Raw genomic sequence first — 14,620 nt, 5'->3', positions numbered from 1 at the left:
CGTGGGAGGCTTCGCTCCCTGCAGCATGGTCTCTCACAACATGGCCTCCCAAGGAGTGAGGGATGAGGGGGGCAGGGAGAGGGGGAGAGGAGGAGAGAGAGACAAATGGAGAGTCAGCAAACGTGCTCCGGAGCTGAAGTTTTCATGATCTCGGAGCGACCACCTCTCCCCTGCCCATGTTGCTGGCCCTGCCACCCCCACTCGGGGTCAGAACCTGGTCCACCCTGGAGGCTCTGGGCTCCATACCACATCCCTGAGGCAAACTTTGGAACTACTCGGGTGGCAGGTGTGGCACACCTCTCAGATCCCCTTAGGAACTCTCCCTTGGTCTCAGAAGCCAGTGCAGTGGGTAGCCTGCCTGACCCCCGGCTGACCGAGGACCCCCAGCTGGTGCTGCAGATGGCTCAGATCCCTGTGGCAGGTCAGAGCCAGGCCTGGGAGAAGGGACAGGCAGCACGTGTTGATTTATATTTTCTCAGCGTCCTGAGAGGTCTTCAGGCCTTGTGGTCATTTCCAGCTCCGTTCTCGTAATTGCCGTTCTGGGAGCCACTGGGGCAAGGGCGCCTGGCACAGAGAGTTCACGGTGGCCACACCGGCTGCAGTCTTTACCCTGGCGTGGCATCCATCGCTGTCCTTTCACATTTTAAGAACAGTTCTGTTGTATAAGATATTTCCAGAATGCAGATGACTCTGTGGACTCCAGAGGTGAAAAGAAACATGTCTGTTCCCTCAGCCCGAAGCCCTGCTCTAGACCAGGTGTCAGCAAACTGCAGCCCACTGGCCAGATTGGGCCCGCCACCTGTTTGCAAATAGAGGTCTGTCTTTCTGTCTCTTTCTTTCTTTCTTTCTTTCTTTCTTTCTTTCTTTCTTTCTTTCTTTCTTTCTTTCTTTCTTTCTTTTCTTTCTTTTCTTTCTTTTCTTTCTTTTCTTTCTTTCTTTTTCTTTTCTCTTTTCTCTTTTCTTTTCTTTTCTCTTTCTTTTTTTTTGAGATGGAGTCTCGCTGTCACCCAGGCTGGAGTGCAAGGGCCTGATCTTGGCTTACTGCAACCTCCCCCTCCTGGGTTTCAGTGATTCTCCTGCCTCAGGCTCCTGAGTAGCTGGGACTATAGGTGTCAGGCCTCTGAGCCCAAGCTAAGCCATCATATCCCCTGTGACCTGCACGTATACATCCAGATGGCCTGAAGTAACTGAAGAATCACAAAAGAAGTGAAAATGGCTGATTCCTGCCTTAACTGATGACATTACCTTGTGAAATTCCTTCTCCTGGCTCAGAAGCTCCCCCACTGAGCACCTTGTGACCCCCACCCCTGCCCGCAAGAGAACCCCCTTTGATTGTAATTTTCCACGACCTACCCAAATCCTATAAAACAGCCCCACCCCTATCTGCCTTCACTGACTCTCTTTTCGGACTCAGCCTGCCTGCACCCAGGTGAAATAAACAGCCTTGTTGCACACACAAAGCCTGTTTGGTGGTCTCTTCACATGGACGCACGTGACAATAGGCATGCACCACCATGTTCGGCTAATTTTTTGTATTTTAGTAGAGACAGGGTTTCACCATGTTGGCCTTCAACATGCTGATTTCAAACTCCTGGCCTCAAGTAATCTGCCTGCCTCAGCCTCCCAAAGTGCTGGGATTACAGACGTGAGCCACTGTGCCCAGTCTGCAAAGTTTAATATTAGTGCCCAGCTATACTGTATTTGTTCGTTCTTGCATTGCTATTAAAAAACCCCTCAGACTGGGTAATTTATAAGGAAAGAGGCCTAACTGGCTTACGGTCCTGCAGGCTGTACAGGAGGCATGGTGGCTTCTGCTTCTGGGGAGGCTTCAGGAAGCTTCCAATCACGATAGAAGGCAAAGCAGGCAGGCGTCTCACATGGCAGGAGTAAGAGAGAGAGACAGGAGCAGGTGCCACGCACTTTAACGACCAGATCTTGGAAGAACTCACTCACTATTACGGGAGCAGCACCAAGAGGATGGTGTTCAATCATTCGTGAGAAACGCCTCCTTGATCCAATAACCTTCCACACTGGGGATTACAATATTTTTTGAGACAGAGTCTCGCTCTGTTGCCCAGGCTGGAGTGCAGTGGCACGATCTCGGTTCACAGCAACCTCTGTCTCCTGGGTTCAAGTGATTCTCCTGCCTCAGCCTCCGAGTAGCTGGGATTATAGGCGCACACCACCACGCCTGGCTAATTTTTGTATTTTTAGTAGAGATGGCGTTTCACCATTGGACAAGGCTGGTCTTGAACTCCTGACCTCAAGTGATCTTGCCTGCCTCGGCCTCCCAAAGAGCTGGGATTACAGGTGTGAGCCACTGTGCCCGGCCTGGGGATTACAATTTGACATGACATTTGGGTGGGGCACAGAGCCAAACCACGTAACATACTGTTTCATTTATGTAGTTGATCCTTGAACCACTCAAGAATTGGGGGCTCCAACACCCCTTAAAGTTGAAAATCTGTGTATAACTTTTGACTCCTCCAAAACTTAACTATGAATAGCTCACTATTGACCAGAAGGAAGGCTTACTGATAGCATAAACACACATTTTGTATGTTGTATTATAAACTGTATTCCTACAATAAAGGGGACTAGAGAGAAGAAAATGTTATTAAGAAAATCATAAGGAAGATAAAATATATTTACAGTAAGTAGAAGCAGGTCATCATAAAGGCCTTGCCGTCTTCCCGTGAGTAGAAGGGGGAAGAGGAGGGGGTGGTCTAGCATCTCAGGGGTGGCAGAGGCGGAAGAAAATCCGCATAGAAGTGAATCCCCGCAGCTGAAACCCGTGTCGTTCAGGGTCAGCCGAATGGCCCACGGCTGCCTTCCCACTGCAGGGGCAGAGGCGAGGAGCTGGGACAGAGACCATGCGGCCCCGTGCAGAGAGTTTGCTGCTCCTGCTCTAGCTGGGGCCTCCTTCATTCCCGGAGTCTCCTCTGAGGAGCCCGCCGCCTGTCACCTGCTCCCGTGTCTCACTCAGGACCAGAGTGTGCCAGTGCCTGCGGCCCTGTCACTGCCTTTTTCTCCAGTTGTGGTTTTCTCCTGCTGCCAGAGCAGGGGCCTTTTTACCTGGGCCTCGTGCCCACACTGTGAGAAACACTTTGTGCCAAGTGCTTTCTCTCTCTGAACTCGAGAGGACTCTCCAAGGAGATCGGTACCTGCCCTGCTCGAGTTTTATGGTCACGTGTCCTCTCTTTTATGGGAAGAATATTGCATAATTGCTACTGCAGCAGCGTCCGGGCAGACAGACATGGTCCTGTGTGGAGTGTGCGGTTCTTCTCTAGAAAGGCAGGAGCCGCTCCCAGGGCGACGTGGGCCCGGCTGTTTCATCAGAGATGGTCAGCTTGGTAACTACTTCACCTTAAATGACGTTCCCACAGAGGCCCCAGGATACTTGGAAACAAGCGCCCAGCCCGTCTCGCAGATGGCTCTGCAGTTATGACTGTCTTATAAAATAGTAACTGCTCTGCAGTATGTTTTTAGTTAACGAGATGGCTCTCCAGCCAGAAAGCACCCAGGGCAGGGGCACTGGATGGGGCTCTGCTGACATGGAGCGGGTGAAAGGGAGGGGTCTTCACTTCCTTTGCCTGTTAAGGAGGCTCTAAGACACCTCTCTGGGGGTGTTGCTGGTTGTCATAGAACCCAACTCCTGCAGCGGGTGCTCATTGAGCACATCTAGTTGCAGGGTGGACCGGGCGGAGGACTGTACCGTCCAGCAGGGCACAGCTGCGGGTGTGTGGGGACACTGTGCTGGTTACTCTGGAGGGCAGCTTCCGGCCATGCTTGTGCAGAGCACAGTGTCCTGAAAAGGCGACAGTGTCCTGAGTGCTGTCCTACACCAGGGGCTCTGACCGCTTTCCCACCACTTTGCAGGCACCAGGATGGTGGGTTAGTGAGATGGTGGGTTAGTGAGATGGTGGACATCCTTCAGCACGCCAGCACTGCTGGCTGGCTCATCTGCGGAGGGCCATCCAGAGGCGTGTGCTCTGGGCAGGAGTCCGGGCAGCAGGCCTGCACACGCAGGGAGGAAATGAGGGTGGCGGGTCAGGCAGGAGTCTGGGGGCACCCTCTCTCCTCCCAGATCAGAGGCCACAGGACCTCTTCATTTCCCTGGACACGGAGGCCAGCAGAGCCCAGGAATGGCAGCCGGGTATTGCCCTCTGGTGGCAAGGAAGGGGCAGACTGTGGCTTTGCGAGCTGAAAGGGCGTCTGGGTGGTCTGGGCCATTTGGGAAAGCGTATTCGCCTTCTCAGGCATCAGAGGGCAGTCTCTGCCCCTCCCCAAGCCAGAGAGTGGGCAGCACACAGGGTGGAGTTAGACATCCGTGGGGCCCCGTGGCCAGCACCTGCCGCGATGGGGACTGCTGGGCTTGATCTTTCTGGCTGTTCCTGTCCCCTCTATTATGACAGATCCAGGGAGCAGGCCCTGAGCCTGCCCCAGCCTTGGGGTCCTGCCTCTCTCACTGGGAATGGTCCCTGGCTCTGGGGTCACATCTGGAGTGCTGGGGGAGGGGGCTGCAGAGGTCTTTGAGCAGGGGGTCCTGAGTCTCGTTGTGGGGGGTCTCCACTCAGGCCCAGGTCCCCCTGCGACTCCTGTCCTGCCTTTCCCGCTCCCGTTGGCTATTCAGGGCTTAAAGATAATCGCGGCAATCGCCGGTTTAAAGGAGACACGTGCCCCCAACCCTCGGAAGGCACACATCCGCGCGAGTGTCCGGTCCCAGGTCTCTGGGGAGGGCGGGCTCGCAGGTGGAGCGTCTGGGCCCAGTCTTCCCTGGCGTGTCCTTGGCTCTAGCTGCGGGCGCACGACGCGGCGCGGGAGGCGCTCTCTGGCTGAGTGACGCAGAGCGCTGCGGGCGGCTCCACTGCACAGGGCACGCGGCGCACGCTCGGGCGAGATGCGGACGGCCCTGCGGGGCCAGGGCTGCGGTGCTGCGCGGGGACGCGGGTGACGCCCGGGCGCGGGCGGCTCCGAGCAGGTAGGTGCCCGCCTGGGGCGGGGCAAGGGCGCGAGCCCGGGTGCGGGGACTGAGGCAGCGGTCCCTGGAGCTTGTGAAGGTTGCGGCGGGGTGCAGCGGCGTGGACCGGGGACGAGTGCGTGCAGGGGCGCGGGGTGCGGGGACCGAGGCGGCCGGCCCCGGTGCTGCTGCAGGGCGCGGTGGGGTGCAGGGGCGCAGGCGGGGTTCGGGGCGCTGGTGCAGGGCGCGGTGGGGTGCAGGGGTGGGCGGGGTTCGGGGCGCTGGTGCAGGGGCACCGGTGGGGTTCGGGGCGCGGACTGGAGCACCGAGTGTGCGCAGAGGCGCGGGGCGCTGACTCGGAGCCGGGTGCGGTCTGTCCGCGGGACGCCTTGCGGCTGGGGCGACCCTGTCCGGCTGTCGCGAGGGGACCTGGAGATGAGGGACTCGGCCGTCCTCGTGCCCCTGCCCGTCCGCCGGGACCGCAGGGCCCGCTTCTGGGGCCCTTACTTCCTCCAGCCCCGCACCCGCCTCTGCCTGTCCAGTCCCCGAAGCGCTGGCTTTCACGCGGGGATGTCAGAGGATGCCCGAGCAACCTGCAAAGAGGGCAGGGAGGTCACACGGTGTACCGAGGGCGTGCAGGGCGCGCCTGTCCCAGTCCTGCCGGTGCAAGAGGCCCGCCCTGCCCAGACAGAACCTTCCATTTCCCGGGGAATCTGCTGGGCTGGGCTGGGCTGGCTGGGGGCGGGTGGGCACACCAGGATCCTCTAGAGTCGCCTGGTCCTGGGCTCGCGTGCTAACGAGTCTTCTTGAATTCGGCCTAGGTGATGGTGGTAGTGGTCTTCCCGCTGCCACCCCTGCCATGCGGGACCCCCGGGGCTGAGGGTGGGGTTGCTCAGTGGCTAACCCTGAAGGGTCCGGAATGCCACCCCAACCCAGGCTCCCTGGGGCTCCACTGCACCCCTTTCTCCGGGAATAGCTCTGTGCAGGGCTTGGGTTTGGAAATCCACCCCACATGGGGCCTTGCCTTGCTCAGGCCTGCTTCATGCATTGTCTTCTGGAAGTTCATTTCCTACCCGAGTGCTCTCAACACTCACACCTGTGCCAGTTGCTTGTGGAGAATTTTAGCTGTGAACCAGGGTGGCCCAAGCTGTTCTCAGGCGACCTGTGAGAAAGGGATTGAGCCTGTAATTTTGGGTAGAAGAACCCCAGAAAGGGCTGGATGGGCCCTTGGAAGGTTGTTGCCAGGCCTGGGTTTTCAGGGTTCTGCACCCCTGGGCTGAGGCTGAGGCACCCATCCTGTTGGGCACTGGGTTGAGCCATTGGCCCCCAACAGCGGGCATCAGATGCTCACGGGGGCTCCTGGCTGCCTCCTGCAAAGTCTGGGGTGGTGCTGGAGCAGGTCTGACCTGCTTCCCAGGGCCCACTTGCCGCTGGGATTAGAGGAACCTGCACAAGACCCCAGGGGCTGTGCTGAGGTGGGCAGCTGCCTGAAAGATGAGCATGTGAACAGAACGTGCTGGTCTTCCTTAAGGCAGAGAGCCCTACACCGTGGACCCTCCTGTCTGATGCTGGGGCCTTCGTTTCCAGCATGGAGCCATCCTCATCCCGTGCAGGGTGGACCACCTGCCTGGGGAGCCACCTGCAGTCTGGGTCCCCTTGCGGTGCCACTGTGATCTCTTGAGAGCCTCCTCTTCCTCCTGCCACTGGGGACGTCTCTGCCCCTCTGCTTCCCTTGTAAGCTGGTTGTGAAGCCGGGCCAGTGGCTGCGGGGACAGCTCATGGCCCTGGAAAGGCCCCACTGGCATGCGGCACGACATCTGCTCTGAGAACTGCAGGAAAGGGCCGGGCAGGGCACTCCTGCCATCCTGCCAGTGAAGTTTACGGGTCTTGGAATGAGTGTGGCCAAGGGGCAAAGGGGAGGAGGGAGAAGGGGAGGTGGGGTTGCCTGAGAGTGCCTGCCCCAGGACAGCAGCCAGTAGCTCAGCCCCAAGTGCCCGGCACCCAGCTTCGAGCTGCGTGGCCCCAAAGAGGGGCTCAGTCACCTAATGTGATCAGGGTACGGCAGAGCAAAGTCTTGACTGACAGTGACCGTAATGTGTAGTGGAGAGGACGTGGCCAGAGATCGGGTTTCAGGGCAGGGATGGGGGGGAATTGCAGTCAGATCTTTTGCCTCCCAGCAACCCTCTCCTTCACACCTTTGGGGCAGGGGCAGGGGTGACCATGGATGACTTCATGATCATGAACCGCCTTGTGGGTGTCAGGGGCTCAGGGAGGCCCTGCAGGGCTTGAACACGCTTATGTTTCTCATTTGTAAAGGGAGGGCAGTCATCCGGTGGCTTCTTGTGGCCTCGGTGATGAAGGCCGCATCAGAGCCAGGGAGAAAGGATATGAGAGAAAAAGATTCCTTTGAATTACTGTCTTCTTCCGTAGTGGAGAGATGTGGTACTCCCCAAAACTTCCTTTCTAGGCTGGGCACGGTGGCTCACGCCTGTAAAACCAGCACTTGGGGAGGCGGAGGCCGGTGGATCGCCTGAGGTCAGGAGTTTGAGACCAACCTGACCAACATGGTAAAACCCTGTTGCTACTAAATACAAAAAAATTTAGCAGGGTGTGGTGATGGGCACCCATAATCCCAGCTACTGGGGAGGCTAAGGCAGGAGAATCACTTGAACCCGGGAGACGGAGGTTGCAGTGAGCCGAGACTGCGTCACTGCACTCCAGCCTGAGCAACAAAGTGAGACTCTGTCTCAAAAAACAAGAAGAAAAAGAAACTTCCTTTGTGGACAGTGAGGGCTATTTAAAAAATTTTTGGAATATGAAAGTAGTCACTGGTGTCTGGAAGCAGGAACTGTGCAGAATTGCACAGTTGGGAAACCATGTCGCCGGCAGCTGATGCTGGCGGTGGAGACTTCCTTGTGTGGTGCTCAGTGCAGATGCATCCGTGGGGGAGGGAGCTTTCTCTGGCCCTGCAGTGACCTGAGGTTGTTACCATTATGAACGGCCGCTGGGACCCCCGCATGTGCATGTACTCCCCCAGAGTGTCTGGGGGCCCCAGCCAGGGGACACAGCTCAGGCAGCTGGGAAGATGTGCAGGCTGATGAAGAGAACCGGATGAGGGCTTCACATGAGGAAGCATCATCTTCCTGTCTCTGATCTATTTCAGCAACCACCCCATGTGTCTCTAGAACCCCCAGTGTAGTGAGCTGGAGAGAGGACTGTCCTGAGGGCAGCAGGCCTGGTTGCAGCTGGCGTGGGGGTCTCAGGATGGAGCCCTCAACCCTGAGGAAAGCTGGCTCCGAGCAGGAGGAGGGCTTTGGGGGGCCGCCCAGAAGGGTCACTGCCGTGGGGAGGGTCTCCAATCTCCAGCGCAGCAACAGCAGCCTCTTCAAGAGCCGGAGGCTGCAGTGCCCCTTCGGCAACAATGACAAGGTAGGCTTTCTGCTGGTCAGCCTGCAGCTGGCACGTGGCCACGGAGGTCACTGTTGGGCAGGTCATAGCTTGAGGCTGTGACAACGGGGGTGGGAAAGGGTCTGCTGACCTTGGGGGCTCCTGCCCAGTCATACCCTTGGGAGAACAGAACTGGGGAGGGTGATATGTGGCTGGCCTTTCTGGCCTTCTGTGGGTTGCAGGATCATTTCCCATGGTTGGTCTGATTGGGAAATCACTGGGTTAACTCAAAAATGTTGCGCTAGAGTCCTGGCAGTCTGTTACCCATGCTTACCTTGTTGTGTAATGATTTCACATCCTTTATCTGATTGGGAGGGCCTGGGCCTGGGCTAGCTTTCCCCAAAGCCCCGGATACAAAGACACAAGTGTGTTGAAAGCACGTGGCATCTTGCAGTCCCCTTGCCAGGCAGCCAGGAAGGTGGTTACCCTTTTCCCGATGGTGCAAGATCCAGGTCCCCAGATCCCCAGCCTCCACGTTTTCCACCACACCACGTTGTTCCCAAGGAAGGTGGTGTTGTTGTATAAACTGTAAAGTGCGTGCACATTCAAATTGGCCCCAAGAGGAAATGATTTCTTAGATTCATTGCTCCCTCCTGAGTCCCCACACCTGAGCGTCTTGGCAAGGTGCTTCTAATCTTTGGCTCGGGGTTGCGCAGGCTTCCTTCCTTCCAGCAAATAGTGTGGAAGCTCCTCAAGGAGCTCAGATGTGTCTCCGGGGGGCTGGGTGTGCTCTTTCGAATGTTGGAGGATCTCACTGTGCCGTCTTTACCTTCAGCAAGAAAGCCTCAGTTCATGGATTCCTGAAAACATCAAGAAGAAAGAATGCGTGTATTTTGTGGAAAGTTCCAAGCTGTCTGATGCTGGGTAAGTGACGTGATTTGTGTGTCAGGCCTCTGACTTCTTCCTTCCGATCCCACATGGAGTAGCTGATCAGGCCAAGACCCCTCAGGGCCTCAGTGAAGGGTCACTGGAGATAGCTCTGTCTCCGTACGAGGCTTGGAGTCCGTAGAGCATTTCCACCTAACCCTCACAAGCCTCCTGTCGGGGACAGTTGACCCTCATCCTGCCTCGCAGGTGCAGGGACCAAAGTGCAGAGTTTAGGTGACTTGTTCAGGGTCGTCACGGCGCTATCGCACGGCGAGGCCCAGTGGTTTGAACACAGATGCATCCTCTAATCCTCTCATTTCCACACCTGCCCCCACCCCGAGAGAGAGTCCCAGGGTCCAGGAACTAGAAGGGCCTTAGGGAGAGTCCACGGCCAGAAGACTGCCCCCCAGCACAGCTTGCCAAAGCCAGAGGCCCGACTTGCCCCCAGGCCCCACAGAGCCCCCTTTGCCCCTCCTCCCCACAGAGCCCACGACTCAGGTGTGGCCGAGACTCCCACTCAGGCAACATGGCCACTGTCTCTGAGTGGCTGGATATGCCCTCCGGAGCCGATGGTGCTCCCCGCAGTTGGCGCCCCTTTAGGCACGAACAGAGTGTTGATTCATGTTTGTGTGCCCTCCCCGAGCAACACCCATTTCATGCTCTTCCACAAATGAGCCACACGCTTCCTCCTTTTACTCCATCGCCTGGTGAGCTCCTACTTATCCCTCAAGGCCTATTGCAGATGCCGCCTCTGCTGTGCAGCCTCCCTTGACTGTACAACCTCTACCAGGAAGTGAGCTTCCCTCCTACCGCACCGTGTGTTTCTCTTTGATCCCAGCTGTCGTGCTGTAACTGTGTGGCTTTGTGTTCATCTTTCTTGCTAGCTGCTGAGCTTTTGGGGGGCTGGGACGAAAGCCAGAGTATTGTATTAATCCCCAGAGAGTGGCCTTCCGCTCATATTTACTGAATATGGGGTGCGAGAAGCATCCTGTGCTTGGGAAACAGAAGAAGATTGTGTTGCCCCAGAGTACCTCTAGTGTACTCGGTACATCATCAGAGTTTCACGGTCACCAATATAACAGCTGTCCCTCGGCATCCCTGGGGAATTGTTCCCGGACACTCACGGATACCAAAATCCCATATCTCCTATCAGTCCCCAAATCTCATATCAAGTCATTGATATGAGATGGTGTGGTATTTGCATATAAATTATGCACATCAGCATACTTTAAATCATCTCTAGATTACTTATAATATCTGATACAATGTAGATGTTATAAAAATAATTATACTGCATTTAAAAAAATTGTATTTTTGGGCCGGGCACAGTGGCTCAGGCCTGTAATCCCAGCACTTTGGGAGGCCAAGGCAGGTGGATCACGATGTCAGGAGATCGAGACCATCCTGGCTAACACGGTGAAACCCCGTCTCCACTAAAAATACAAAAAATTCCCCGGGCGTGGTGGCGGGCGCCTGTAGTCCCAGCTACTCTGGAGGCTGAGGCAGGAGAATGGCGTGAGCCTGGGAGGCGGAGCTTGCAGTGAGCCTTGATCATTCTTTCTCCCTCCCGGCCGGGGGAGCGAGGGGGAGACCCGTTATCTCGTCTCAAAAAAAAAAAAAATTGTATTTTTGTAGTTGTGTGGGTTTTTTCTTTTTCTTTTTCGAGACAGTCTTGCTCTGTCACCCAGCCTGGAGTGCCGTGGCACCATCTTGGCTCACTGCAACCTCCTCCTCCCGGGTTCAAGGGATTCTCCTGCCTCAGCCTCCCGAGTAGCTGAGACTACAGGCATGCGCCACCACGTCTGGCTAATTTTTGTATTTTTAGTAGAGATGGGGTTTCGCCATGTTGGCCAGGCTAGTCTCGATCGAACTCCTGACCTCAAGTGATCCACCCGCCTCAGCCTCCCAAAGTGCAGGGATTACAGGTGTGAGCTACCGTGCCTGGCCAATGTGTTTTTGTTTTATTTTTTTTGAGATGGAGTCTCGCTCTGTCTCCTAGCTGGAGTGCAGTGGTTCAATCTCAGCTCACTGCAACCTCTACATCCCGGGTTCAAGCAATTCTCCTGCCTCAGCCTCCCGAGTAGCTGAGATTACAGGCATGCACCACTACGTTTGGCTAATTTTTGTATTTTTAGTAGAGACGGGGTTTCACCATGTTGGTCAGACTGGTCTCAAACTCCTGACCTCATGATCTGCCTGCTTCAGCCTCCCAAAGTGCTAGGATTACAGGCGTGAGCCACCGCATCCGGCCATGTTATTTTTAATTGTTTTTTTTTTTCCTGAATATTTTTAGTCTGCGTTTGGCTGACTCTGCAGATGCAGAACTCGTGGCCATGGAGGGCTGGATGTACAGACAGTGAGGAAGAGCCCCATGTGGAAGGAGCGGGGTCTGTAGAGCAGTGGTGCTCCAGCCTCGGAGCGCACCCTTGTTACTGGAAAGAGGTCCCGATCCAGACCCCAAGAGTGGGTTCTTGGGTCTCACACAAGAAAGTATTTGGAGCAAGTCCACAGAGTAAAGTGAAAGCAAGTTATTAACAAAGTAAAGGAATAAGAGAATGGCTCCTCCATAGGCAGAGCAGCCCTGAGGGCTGCTGCTTGGCTATTTTTTTTTTTTTTTTGAGACCAGATCTCGCTCTGTCGCCCAGGCTGGAGTGCAATGGTGTGATCTTGGCTCACTGCAACCTTCATTTCCTAGGTTCATGTGATTCACCATGTTGGCCAGACTGGTCTGGAACTCCTGACCTCAGGTGATCCACCAGCTTTGGCCTCCCAAAGTGCTGGGATTTCAGGCATAAGCCACCGTGCCTGGCTGGTTGGCTATTTTTATGGTAGTTTTGGATCACGTTGTAAACAAGGGTGGATTATTCATGAGTTTTATGGGAAAGGGGCGGGGATTTCCCAGAACTGATTTCCCCTTTCTTCAGACCATACAGGGTATTTCTGATGTTGCCATGGCATGTGTAAACTGTCATGGCGCTGGTGGGAGTGTCTCTTACATGCTAATATATTATAATTAGCCTGTAATGGGCAGTGAGGATAACCGGAGCCCACTTTGTTGCCGTCTTGGTTTTGGTGGGTTTTAGCCAGTGTCTCGTACCCTGTTTTATCAGCAAGGTCTTTGTGACCTGTGTCTTGTGCCGACCTCTTGTCTCATCCTGTGACTTAGAATGCCTTAACCGACTGGGAATGCAGCCCAGTAGGTTTCAGCCTCATTTCACCCAGCACCTATTCAAGATGGACTCACTCTGGTTTGAACGCCGCTGACACCGTGACCTGCTGTGTCCTGAGAAGCCTAGGTGAGGTCCCGTGGGTCTGGGGCCTCTGCTGGTCGGCTCTGTGTGCTTCTCACGTGGAAGTGGAAACCCTTGGGGCAGCAGGGCCCAGAGAGGAAGGGGTGCTGACCTGGATCAGATGTAAGCAGGATAGACTTGCTTCTGGAGGTCCCCAAAGCCATCCCCCATGCTCAGGGGTTTGCTAGGACTCACAGCTGTGCACACAGCTAAGGTTTATCATGGTGAAGGCCTACGTGGTGGGCTTGACAAGGGAGAAAGACACAGGCGGAGTCTGGAGAATCTGAGGGCAGGCTGCTGCTGCTTTCCTGTGCAGGCGCCATGCGTGCTCCTTCCTCCAGCCAAGAAGAACGTGGCAACCTGCAAAGCCCATTCGAGGCTCAGAGCCCAGGGCGTGCATCCTGTGCTGGCCACGTGGGCCCCTCTGCATGGCAACCACCTAAATCCCAGACTCCCAGCAGGAAAGCAGCTGTTCAGCATAAACCCACTGCAGGAACAGTCCAGGCCCAGCAAAGCACTCCTAGCAGTCAGGGGACGGAGAGGCGCTCCAAAAGCCCCGTTCCCAGACACCACCTTGAAGGCAGGCCCCTCTGAGGAGGCAGCCTGAGATCTGCTGCGCCGAGTCTGTCCCGCACAGAAGCGTCTCTCATCTCACCAACCACGGTGGTCACTGCAGCAGGATGGGAAGAGGGACCAGGTGTGTTCCTGGCTGTTCCTTCCTGAGGAGTGGATGGAGTGTCCCTCCTTCTTGTGGAAAGACCAGGGCGGAGCGAGTGGTGAGCATCGTCTGCCACAAACACAGCTTCTGAAGCAGATTTATTTATACCAATTACATGTTTCCATTAAGCATGGTAGGGTCTTCCCACCCCACTCGTCCAGACCTGGAGCCCCTCGACACCCGCCCGGGGAATCCCACTGCTTAGCCCCACGTCCTGGTAACCCTCCTCAGCTCTGCACAGACTCGTCTCATTTCCGTGTCTGCTGTGGCCACCCTGGTCCAGACCTTTGTGTTCACATTTTTCCACCATGGATCTCGTGACCTTGGGCAGATGACTTCTCTTCCCTGGGCCACCAATCGTCATCTGTGAAGCGCAGAAACTGGAGGGGATGCCTCAGAATTCAGGCGCACATGCGGTGGGGGTGGGGGAGGTGGGGGGTGGTGGGGGAAGGAAGGAGCCCAGGTTGGAGAGAATACACCTCCAAGAGCTCTCATTTCCTGTGGGGTGCCGGGGGTGGCGTCCCGTTTACACCTATCTGGGCCGAGTTCTGAGCAACTCTCTGGTGATGTAATTTCTGGATCAGTGGCCGCAATGCAGTTTCCAGCATCACATCAGGCTTGCAAACACCACGCAGGTTTAAGTTCCAATCTCATCAGAGGTGATGGTTCAAGGAGAAGAGGGACAGGAGGTAGCTTGTGATAGGCTGTTAGGAACACACAAGGACATCTGGGGCAGCATTGGAGCAAGACGGGAGAGCTCAGGTCCTTGTCCAGGGAACTCCTTTCCCCACCTTGGACCCAGGTCTCTCATCCATAAACAGTGGAGGTCACATTGTGTCTGGAGTTGGTTCCTTCCGGTGGGTTCTTGGTCTCGCTGACTTCAGGAATGAAGCCGGAGACCTTTGCAGTGAGTGTTATAGCTCTTGAAGGTGGCACGGACCCAAAGAGTGAGCAGCAGCAAGATTTATTGTGAAGAGCAAAAGAACAAAGATTCCACAGCGTGCAAGGGGACCCGAGCAGTTTGCCACTGCTGGCTGGAGGGGTGGCCAGCTTTTATTCCCTTATTTGTCCCCGCCTGTGTCCTGCTGATGGGTCCATTTTACAGAGCACTGATTGGTCCATTTTACAGAGCGCTGATTGGTCCATTTTACAGAGTGCTGATTGGTCCATTTTACAGTGTGCGGATTGGTCCATTTTACAGAGCGCTGATTGGTCCATTTTACAGAGCACTGCTTGGTCCATTTTACAGTGTGCTGATTGGTCCATTTTACAGAGCATGGCTTGGTCCATTTTACAGTGTGTGGATTGGTCCATTTTACAGTGTGCGGATTGGTCCAT

General features: G+C 55.6%; 1 protein-coding gene across 1 annotated transcript in view; it reads left to right on the top strand.

Moving 5' to 3' along the window:
• The first annotated feature begins 4,860 nt into the window (after window positions 1–4,860).
• The window catches only part of TRPM2 (transient receptor potential cation channel subfamily M member 2), a 93,989-nt gene continuing 84,229 nt past the window's right edge, over window positions 4,861–14,620 (top strand). Inside the window, 5 exon segments of the mRNA XM_058427493.1 lie at window positions 4,861–4,981; window positions 6,548–6,694; window positions 7,428–7,527; window positions 8,124–8,389; window positions 9,183–9,271. Coding sequence (XP_058283476.1) covers window positions 8,225–8,389; window positions 9,183–9,271 — 254 coding nt within the window. The 5' untranslated portion in view covers window positions 4,861–4,981; window positions 6,548–6,694; window positions 7,428–7,527; window positions 8,124–8,224.

The sequence above is a fragment of the Hylobates moloch genome, unplaced genomic scaffold (genome assembly GCF_009828535.3).
Source record: "Hylobates moloch isolate HMO894 unplaced genomic scaffold, HMol_V3 SCAFFOLD_14, whole genome shotgun sequence".
Lineage (NCBI taxonomy): Eukaryota > Metazoa > Chordata > Mammalia > Primates > Hylobatidae > Hylobates > Hylobates moloch.
This window is presented reverse-complemented; position numbering and strand designations above follow the sequence as displayed.